Below are 11,324 nucleotides of genomic sequence, written 5' to 3' on the forward strand. Positions count from 1 at the left end.
TGGATTGGAAGATCTTTAATGTCCCTTCAAATTCTCTATGATTCTATGATATGAAAAGAATGTTACCAAACATTTCTTCAAAAGGACATAAAATACTATATTTACATGTACCTAAGAGCTCTGGTAGGAGCTCTGGTAGCATAGTGCCTAAGGCACTTGACTGCTAACCAGAAGGCTGATGGTTCAAACCCACCAACCACTCCCTGGAAGGGAGACTGGGCAATCTACTTCCATAGTGATATTGCCTCAGCAACCCAAGGAGGGGTCGCTATGAGTCGGATCTGACTCACCAGCAGTGAGTTAGTTGACAGGAGATGCTTGCAGGAGTCCTGGTGGTGCAGCAGTTAAAGCATTCACCTATTAACCAAAAGGTTTGCAGGTGGAACCCATCAGCTGCTCCATGGGAGAAAAATGTAGCAGTCTGCTTCTGTAAAGATTCCATCCTTGGAAGCCCTAGAGGGCAGTTCTACTCTGTCCTATAGGATCACTATGAATCAGAATTGATTTGCCGGCAGTGGGTGTGGTTTTGGTTATAGGAGATGCTCACATACTAAAAAATAATTCCTCAGTTTGATTTTGGTTTGGCTGGTGGAAGTGAGAAGTCAACCAAGGCAACCTAATGTCAGAGAAGAGCACATGGCCTACTGGATGTGTGCTTTTCCCCCATTGGTGGGTATAAACAACACTCACATGGCTCCTGCTTTGCAATTATCAGAGAAAAGAAATGGATTCTCATCTCCTAGAGTAAGAATGTTGGTTTGGGTTAGTAAATATTTTGTTTTGTCAGGGGAGGTCCTTTCTGAAATATTTGTTTCCAATCTCTAATTTCAAGTCATATTGCTATTCCCTGGTCTATGAAACAAAAAGAAGGCTGACCCTGGCTTAATGACCATGCTGTAAAATCTCATCATGTTCTTTACCAAGTCTTAAGGGTTCCCACAGGGCAGCCCAGAGCTGTTAGGGGGAAGGAAAAGTTCTGCCCCCACACATCATATCCTATATGAAGAATTGTGGTTTAAAAACTTGGAAGAGTATTTGAAGCACTAAATAGGCTAAAGTCTTCTAAATGTGTGAAATAGCACATAAGGAAGGCCAACTTTTGTGTTTATTTTTACAGCAAAATCTTTATGTCACACATACTCCAAAACAGCACTCTCTTAGTTCTCTACTGCCTTCCTTTCTTTTCCCCTTGAATTTTAAGAAAGAGCAACTTCTGACTTCTACTTCTGCATGTTCTCTGATAACTCACTTTGGTTCCTGTGCCAGCCCATGCATGCCCTTTATATCTGGGCTTAATGTTGGCACTTACTAATTTTAAATGGGAAGTGCCTGATATTTTCAGTAATATGATTTTCCCATCATGACCAAATATTAAGCATTCACCTTTATCTATGCATGTTCATGTTGGGAAGGTGAAGGATATTGGCAAAGCTGTTAGAAAACAGTAATGTCTAAGATTATTTCCCAATGTTAAAATGTATCTCCAATAATTCATAACTGAAGAAAATATTGTGAGTTCTGGAACAGTTGTCAATGTAGAAACATTATTGTCCTGATTTCTTTCTTTTATAGGAAGCCTTTTCTATTGTTGTTTGGAGCACAGAGAGACTACTGAAATGGAGAGACTCAAGAGTGATATGGACATGCCCTATCCTGAAAGAGTTGTAGACGTGGGCAGAGTGACTTTTGGAGAAGAGAACAGGAAGAAGATGACTAACACCTATTTGAAAAGAACAGAGAATTCTAAAATCATACAAGCTATCTGTGCACTGTTAAATTCTGGAGGGGGTGTGATCAAAGCAGAAAGTGATGATAAAACATACAGTTTCCGATGCCATGGGCTGGGACAGGATCTGGAAACTTCTTTTCAAAAGCTTCTTCCTTCAGGTTCACAAAAATATCTTGACTACATGCAGCAGCAACACAATCTCCTGATTTTCGTTAAGTCATGGAGCCCAGATGCTTTCAGCCTACCCCTAAGGATTTGCAGCCTGAAGTCCAATTTGTATCAGAGAGATGTGACTTCCACTATCAACTTGAGTGCTAGCAGTGCCCTGGGGCTTCTCAGAGAAAAGCAGTCCAGAGCCCAAAGAGGAAGACGGATGGTGAAGGAACTGCATTCTCAGAAAGCTCTTGACAGATCCATTCAGGAAGAAGAAGATATGAAGGCATCCGCCTCAGAATTCTTCAAAAAGGACAAACTCATGTATAAGGAGAAAGTCAACTTTACTGAGTCAACCCATGTAGAGTTAAAAAGGTTCACCACTAAAAAGGTTGTGCCTCGGGTGAAAGAAATGCTGCCTCGTTATGTTTCTGCATTTGCCAACACTCAAGGGGGATACCTAATTATTGGGGTGGATGATAAGAGCAAAGAAATATTTGGCTGTAAGAAGGAGAAAATAAACCCTGACTTATTAAAAAAAGAAATCGAAAACTGCATAGAAAAACTGCCTACATTCCACTTCTGCCGTGAGAAGCCAAAGGTGAATTTCACTACCAAAATCTTGAATGTGTACCAAAAAGATGTTGTGTATGGTTATGTCTGTGTGGTTCTGGTTGAGCCCTTCTGCTGTGTGGTGTTCGCAGAAGCCCCAGATTCCTGGATCATGAGGAGCAATTCTGTCACAAGGCTGATGGCTGAGGACTGGGTGGCCCTAATGCTGGACATTCAGTTAGGTAAGCTGGTGCCAAGTCACTGTCAAGTGGGCAGGAAGGAACTCCCTTCTCTGCCTTTGGTGGATACGTGTCAGATATTTTAAAGAATACAAAGCTGCTTTTGCTTACAAATGCTCTCTCAATTACTTATCTTTAAGTTCTAATGACTCAGTATATGAGCTCTTTGCAGTCAAGACATGCTTGGATTTTTGTCTATTTTGGGAAGGTTATAGTATCCCATAAGCCATAAATAAGTGAAAATTCCCTTTTCTTGTAAAGGCTTGTTTAAAAAAAATTTCAGGTAGATATTCCTTGTCAAAATTTGTCATCAATAGTTGCAGCCTAAAGATGATATTTCAGAAAATCTTTAAGAATGGCTCTTCATTGATTCTTTCAAAGGAAACATTGTTGACAATTTGGATTTTTCTGCAATGTTTTGTTAAGTGTTTTAAATGTTAATACCATTAACCACTGGGCTTGGGGCACCACCAAGTAAGGAAAAATGATGCAAAAAGAAATCGCTGAGGCCAAAGATGGCAGTGGGACAGGGGGCAGCTGCTATTGTCACTTCCCTTGCTGTTTTGCTTGAAATCAGCACTGGTGATTCCTAATCGATGCATAAAGGACTTATAGGCTGAACTACACTTATAAGCTTAGTGCCTTCATGGTCATTATATTTTAAATTTGATAAAAAGAAGCTTGAGTCAACATTTGAGTGACTAGAGAATTTTATTGGATTATTCTTTCTCTTGTCCTAAATTTGTTTGAGTTTCTTACTCTGTCTGTCTCTCTCTCTCACTCTCTGTTTCTCTCTCTCTCTCTCTCTCACACACACACACACACACAAACACACACACACATACACATTGGAGATCTTGCCACTTTCTAATCCATCTAAACATTGACTGGGGCCTTAAGCAATAACTATGTTACTGTTGTCAATTGCTGTGGTTGATTTTAAGTCATGGTAAACTTGAGTGTGTGCACAGGAGAGCTCTGCTCCCATGGGTTTTCAAGCGTGTGACCTTTTGGAAGTAGATTATCAGGCCTGTCTTCTAAGGTGCCTGTGGATGGGTTCAAACTGCCTGTCTTTCAGTTAGTAGTTGAAAACTTAACCATTATGCCACCTGGGAACTCCTTAAACAGCTGTAACTATATATGGTGTAAGACATTGGGCTGCTAACCAAAATGTCAGTAGTTCAAACCCACCAGCTGTTATGTACTATAACTAAAACTCTCTCTCTATATATACCAAAATGCTCTCTATATATGGTATGTGCTATAACTATGGCAATATATATATACTGTGCTTAACCTTTGCTGACCCCACTAGGTGACTTTTCCTCTTAGAGATGACCTGGAATCAGAATATTAAAGTTAGAAGGAAACTTTGTTGTTATGTGCCATCAAATCGGACCCGACTCACAGCGACCCCTCCTTCGGTTTCCGAGGCAGTATGACTATGGAAGTAGATTGCCCCATCTTTCTTCTGAGGAGTGGCTGGTGGGTTTGAAAGGCCAGCTTTCTGGTTAGCAGTCAAGTGCCTTAGGCACTACACTACTAGAGCTCCCAGAAGGAAACTTAGGGATCATCAACTCATTGTTGCAGGAGAAAGAGGTAAAATGAGTTGCCCAAGAGGAGTCACACAGTGAGTTAGAAGATCCATAACACTTTAGGAGTTCTCAAACTTCCTTTCCTGACATATGTGAAGTGTTTGAGGCATAGTTAAGTGTAAGGGCAGCTCGCGCAAGATGCCTACCCCATGTTTCCAGTAGAAAAGCAAGGAAGGAGTTCTTTTGTTTTATTTTGTTTCTGGTCTCCAACAATTTTCCATGTATTTGTTTAGCTTCTTCCAGTTTGGCAGTTGACTACAGCTCTCACCTGATTTCACCAGATTCATCTGTTCTAAGAACTCCAATACATCCCATAAAAGTCCTGGAATTTAAGGGGACTCTGCAACGTCATTTGTTTCCAGGTATTTCCATTTGATTTCTGTGGAGGGGAATATTTGTTTTCTAAAATTAAGTGGGAAGGAATTGAAAGCAATTGTTCCAAGCCTTTCTCTTTAGTTAAGGTCAAATGTAGGACTCAATAGACATAGTGGTCCTAAAATGATATGGCTGACCCTTGTTTAACAGTCATCAAATCTCCAGTATACTTTCTACTTCTCACTGCTGTGTACCTGTTGGACTTCCAGTTAGTTATATATAGCTTTTGTTCTCCAAATTTGAGAATGCTAAAAATTCCTTAGGTCTTTGGCCTTAGGAATTTCTTAGGCCATAAGAGAACTGCCTCTTGACTTTCCAACTCAGAAGGAGCCATAGGGTCATCTGAACTTCTAAAGCAGGGTTCCTCAACCTTGGCACTACTGACATTGGGGCCAGATAATATTTTTGCCGTGGTGGGATGATGTTCTGTGCATTGTAAAGTATTTAACAGCATCCTTGGCTCTACCTACTAGATGCTATTAGCATGCCTCCAGTTGTGACAACCAGAACTATCTCCAGACATTATTACCACATGCAATGCCCCAAGTCATTAATCACTATTCTAAAGTAAAACTCTTAGTTCCACAAAAGCATCAGGTTCACAAAAAGACCCTCTACACACACACAAAAAAAAAAAAGAAGGTGGCGACCAGGTTTGCTGGTCCAATAGAGCCTGGTGGAACCACTGAGACTATGGCCCCTAGCTGCCCTTCAGGTCTGGAATTGAACCCACAACTGTGGTTTCCAGACAAACAAAGCACAGGCATGTGAGTTAAACATTTACCTCAAGTAGACACACGCCCTGGAGAGAACAATCATGGGAGAAGGAAGGGCTGCTTATGCACAGGGAGATAGCTCAGGGTGCAGAAGAGTATGAAGGGATGGACACTGGGAGGAGGTAACTATGGGGAGGAAGTGGGAGGGGAGCTGCTGCATTGTAAATTTTGGTCAATGACATGAGACAAAGTATATGTGAACTGCTGTATGAAAAGTGAATTTACTCTGTAAATCTTCACCCAAATCCTAATAAAAAAAAGAAAAAAAAAAAGACCCTCTACAGCAAGGAGTGCCTTCCCATTGGATATAGGCCACCAGGAGTTAAGGAGAAGATTCTAGAAGGCAATTCTGTGAAGACTGTTTCCTGATAAACTTCCCCTATGCTAGAGTTATCAGAAATGAAAACTTCTAATCTCAGGCCACGGTTTCATGGCTAAAGCCATTTCTGCCCTGTTTTCTTGCACCAGGAATATTTACAATTCAGTTTTAAAACATTTTTGTTAACTTACCTTTATGCTTCTAATTTTCAGTGACACAGGAGGAAATACAATTTAAACCAGAATCCCTCTGTAAGAAGTTATTCTCAGATCATGGAGGACTGGAAGAATTAATGAAGACAAAGACATATCCTTATTCTCAGGGAGTTATGATATTTTCTAGAAGCTGGGCGGGTGATGTTGGCTTAAGGGAAGGGGAGAATGTCCTGTGTGACGCTCTCCTAATAGCAGTTAACAGCCCCCTGGTACTCTATACAATCTTAATAGACACCAGGTGGATTGGTGGACTTGAATATGCCCGAAACACTGCTCATCAGTTAAAGCAGAAACTGGAGACTGTTGGTGGTTACATGGGGAAAGTGTGTGTCATTCCAAGGCTGATGCACCTGCCTAGCACACAGTACACACCTGATGAAACCCCGGTGCACTACCCCCAATCCTACAGGCTGGCAAATAAGGATGAAGTGGAAGACTTGTTGCAGGCCCTGGTGGTAGTCTCGTTGTGCTCACGGTCTCTCCTGAGTGACCAGTTGAGCTGCCAGTTCTTCAACTTGCTCATCGAAGAGCAATGCGAGCTGCTTTCCGAGAGCCTTCAGGAGACCCGGGAACTGTTCGTCCACTGCTTTCCAGGAACCAGGAAGACAGCCCTGGCCATAAAGATAATGGAGAAAATTAAGAACTTGTTCCACTGCAAACCAAAAGAGATCCTCTATGTTTGTGAAAGTGACTCCTTAAAGGATTTTGTGACGTAAGAGTCTCACCAAGTAAACACAATAAAGATATTTAGTTAGTCTTTTCAATAGTGTCACAAAAGTGATTTGTGTTTTTAGATTAAGATTTTGTAGTGTCTTAGCTGAATAAGTGCAAGAATGTAAACTATGTGCACATTTCCAAATGATCAGGCAGTTGAGATAGAGGCAGGTAATTTACAGTGTTCAGGCATAAATATCTCTACATATATATATATTTATATTTATATATGCATACCCCCCCCCAAGTATGCATCTATGCGTAACTTCAAATTTCTAGAACTAGAAACACTGGGTTTTCTTTTTTTTTCCCTCACAATCTGTGACCTTAAATTTAAGAAAAGTAGAAATGAATCTCTTGCTTAAATATACCTTTTTCTTGATACTTAATGCTTTAAAATCATAGGGTATTTCAGTTAATCAGACATTGTATTTACCAGGAATTTGTATTAAGTACCATTGGATTTTGTTTATAAAATATGTTCATTTGTTTGACTTGTTCTGAATCAATACTTTTAGAAAACACGTACACGTGTTTCTGACTTAAGTCTTTAGTTTTCGGCTTAGCAGAAAGAAATTGGTTTGATACAATTCAGCAAATAAGGGCAAATTCATTTTGATTTTTGGTTTGGTTTGCTCATTTATTCGATAAATCATTTTTGAGTACCTTTTATATGTTAGACACTGTGCTAGGCTTGGTGTTAGAGGGGAAAACCACATTGAAGACCTTGCTATCAAGTCCAATAAGGGAGATAAAAAAAAATAAGCAATGAGGTATGGTGTAATTAATATAATAATGAAGACATAGTCATCTTAACTCAGGCTGGAGGCTGATTGGCTAACACACCCCAATGAAGGACACCCTTGGCCTACTCTTAAGAACTCAGTAGAAGTGAATAAAACGGGGCAGGTTTTCTAAGAAAAAGGCACATCAAATGCTAAGCCATGGGGAATGGACTGTGGGTTTGACTGGAACAGAGACAGAATACAGATATGTGGCCGATGATAAAGTCAGAAAGGAGGCAAATATCAGATTATGAAGGATCTTGTAAGCTACGCCAAGAACCATGTTCTTTATTATGCTTTATAGATAAGTTTAAGGAGTTCTGGTGGTGTAGCAGTTAAGGCATTTGGCTGCTAACCAAAAGGTCAGTGGTTCAAACCCACCAGTCGCTCTGCAGAAAAAAGATAGGGCAGTCTGCTTCCATAAAGATTTACAGCCTTAGAAACCCAATGGGGGTTGCCATGAGTCGGAATCAACTTGATGGCAGTAAATTTGGTTTAGGTGTAGGAAAATTTAAGACTATTCCAGTCAAAAGGGTAATTCAATTCAACGCTTACCAGACCCTTAAGGGAGAGAAATACAGAGATAGCTAAGAATTACTATTTTTCTTCAGGAAGCCCACATAGTCCAAACTGGAGAAGAACATGAATACTTACAACTCAAGACATAGGGAATTGCCTATGTAAAGGAGCCCTGGTAGCACAGTGGTTAAGCACTTGGCTGTTAAAATTAGGGAATCTGTAGGTTTGAGAGATTTTAGTTGGATCCAAATTAGAGGGGACAAGAAACAACCGCATTAAAAAAAATAAACACACATACACACACACACATATCTACAAAAGGAAGGAAAATTAAGCTAAGTAAATGCAGTAGCTCCAGAGAGCCTTGTCGATTTGCTACCCTTCTCTACATACCATGGAACACAGCAAACACTTAATGTTTTCCTTACCAAAATCTAAAGAGGCTTTCCATGAGAATAGACTTCTGATTTTGTACTACAAGTTAAATGGAGAAATAGCATCTGGTTTAGAGGAATTTATATTAGTCCATAACTCTTTTGCATTTAAAAATGATGACATGCCTTTAGGTGACTATTGCCCAGCACTAAAAATGACAGAGTAAAGGCATGGTAGTAATAAGTGTGAATTACTTCTGAGATTTTCCTTAAATGTAGGAAGCTAGTCTTCAAGGATAGTCAAGCAGCAAAAACGGGTTACTAGTTGAAAAAATAAAAGCACCTACCTGGGTTCATTTCTAAAGTTTCATGTACAGATTTAACTTGATAACCCCAAAGTTGCTGTTGTGTTATGTGCCATTGAGTCAGATCCAACTCATAGCGACCCCTCTTTGGGTTTTCAAGGCAGTATCACTACGGAAGTAGATTGCCCAACCTTCCTTCCGAGGAGTGGCTGATGGGTTTGAACTATCAACCTTCTGGTTAGCAGTCAAGTGCCTTAGGCACTATGCTACCAGAGCTCCTTAACCCCAAAGAGTAGGGTTTAAATCTATAGATTCCATCTGTTGGGTAACTTGTAAGTAGTTTTATGGTATTCAGGACTGAATCACTTAATGAATCAGCCTCTAAAACAGAACTAGTCTCTGATTCCAAGTCAGACAATAATGGATGCATGGTGTTCCCTTTGTTTATATACCTGAAACCCTGTTCTCTCTTTCATTGTTACAGACAACAAACCACCTGCAAGGTGGTGACACGGAAAACCTTCATGCAAGCAGAGTTCCTAGAGGTTAAACACATAGTGATGGATGAAACTGAGAATTTCTGCAGTAAATATGGTGATTGGTACATGAAAGCTAAGAACATCACCCATCCAAAGGTGAGGGGGGCTGGAAGCGAAAACCTTCACCGTGGGATTCTCTGGCTTTTTCTGGACCCTTTCCAAGTCTATAATGCAGATGTCAATGGCCTTCCCCCTCCATCAGCTCAGTTTCCTCGAAAAACAATCACCAAGGGGATCCACTGTGCCCTGGAAATAGCAAAGGTCATGAAAGAGGAAATGAAGAGGATCAAAGAAAATACTCCTTTCAACATGTCTACGGATGCACTGGCATTGTTCAGGGAGGCTGACTATGAGGAAGCAATGTGTGCTCAGGCCCTGCTGGGGGTGTGTGAGACAGAGACTAACATGACAGAAGAACAAATAGCAAACCACGTGGCAGCAAGATGTCATAGCCTATTCCACCATGGCTATCTGTCCAAAGATATAGCAATTCTGTGCAAGAAAGGGGAAGATAGGCAACGCTATAAACTTGCACTACTAAAAGCAATGGAATTAATTGAGACACGTGGAGCAACAGACGTTGTGTTTGGCCGGGCTGCAAATATCAGGGGAAGTCACATTGTTCTAGACAGTGTTCAGCAATTTTCAGGCCTGGAGAGGAATATTGTGTTTGGGATTAGTCCAGAATGTGCCCTGTCAGAGAAATTTCACAAGCTCTGCTTTGCCTCCAGAGCCATTAAACATCTCTATCTGTTTTATGAAAAGAGAGCAGCCTTCTGAAATTACAAATGATACAGGAAGCCAGAAAGAGCTGAGACCCTTCTCCAAGGCAACTGGCAGCTACTTCTTTTCATATATTACAAGTGAGGGAATGGAAGCCTGGTCGGTGTGACCTGGAGCCATAGAAATGTCTCTTGGGAGTGACCTTTCTCCTCTATTTGCCGTGCCACTATTCTTTTTCTACTTTACTTCACCTCTTCCCTGTACAATTAGAACAGGCTTATAACTGGTTCTCTACCACCAGTTTTCCTAAATCCAATTTAGCCTTCATCCTGTCATCAGAGAGGTTCTACTAAACTAGTGAAGCTGATTTTATAAAATCCCTGCTCATTCATCTTCAGTGAGTCCCTGCTACGTTCAAGCCAAACTAATCTTCAAGGAGTTGCATGATCCACCCCCAATTCTCTCCTAACCACATCCTTGATTTATGCTCCCATCTCCTGGTGTTTCTAATGTCCTCCAGACTCACTGGCCTATTTTTGGGGAGAGGGCAAAATGCCTTCCAGGCTAGTATGTCTTAAAGGGAAACACCTTGGCTGGCACCTCAAGCTAGCTATGAGTCACCAGGTTTATAGGCCCAGAATTTGGTTTCCTCTTTATACAAAGTCTGGATCAGTCTCTTGGGGATGGCTTTATGCTGATCAAGCTCACTAAAGACAAATACATAAATGGAAATGCCAGTTTGTTACTTTACAGTAAGGACTGTAGAAACAAGTGGGTCATATGCTTTTGCTAATCAGTGCAACCAAATGTAAGATAGGAAGCCAGATCATATGAGCATGTCTTTGCAACAAGGGGGGTTGGTAATCATTCAAATGTCTGAAGTGTTCAGCCTATAGACTATTGAGGTCACTTTAAAATAGGGACATTCCCACCACAGAGCTAGACAAGTACAACTTACAAGCTAAGATTAATTTAGAATGTTAAAGGTGACCAGGTTATTCAGTATCTCCTGCCTCATGAAAATTCTTTCTCTTTCCTAATTTCCAAAGTTGCTGGGTTGATCATCAGCTCACTCTGCTCCAACATATACACATTTGGCTTGTTCTCTACATATGCTAATACAGTCACCTGGGCTAGATAGACACTGATTATACTCTGCTTCTGGCCTGGAAGGCATTCTGTCTAGGAAGAGCATTTGTGCATCCTTGATCTCTTTCATTATGATTCAGTGATCACTTTATAATGAAATTGTCAGAGTTTGTAGGAAACCTGGATGGATGCCCCCATTCCTGGATCCTTGCCTTTGCCACTTTCTCAGTCTTTAAACCCATTTCTTTCTTTCTTTTTTTTTTTTTTTAATTAGGATTTGGGTGAAGATTTACAGAGTAAATTCACTTTTCATACAGCAGTTC

At 40.6% G+C, this 11,324-nt stretch overlaps 1 protein-coding gene across 1 annotated transcript; it reads left to right on the plus strand.

Moving 5' to 3' along the window:
* Positions 1-1,616: 1,616 nt before the first annotated feature.
* On the plus strand, positions 1,617-9,969 carry SLFN14 (schlafen family member 14). The gene is made up of 4 exons (XM_007947918.2): positions 1,617-2,676; positions 4,502-4,630; positions 5,951-6,665; positions 9,135-9,969. The coding sequence occupies exons 1-4, from the start codon at positions 1,617-1,619 to the stop codon at positions 9,967-9,969; spliced, it is 2,739 nt and encodes a 912-aa protein (XP_007946109.1).
* Positions 9,970-11,324: the final 1,355 nt, after the last annotated feature.

Source organism: Orycteropus afer, unplaced genomic scaffold (genome assembly GCF_000298275.1).
Source record: "Orycteropus afer afer isolate SDZICR_OR568_19922 unplaced genomic scaffold, OryAfe1.0 scaffold00196, whole genome shotgun sequence".
Lineage (NCBI taxonomy): Eukaryota > Metazoa > Chordata > Mammalia > Tubulidentata > Orycteropodidae > Orycteropus > Orycteropus afer.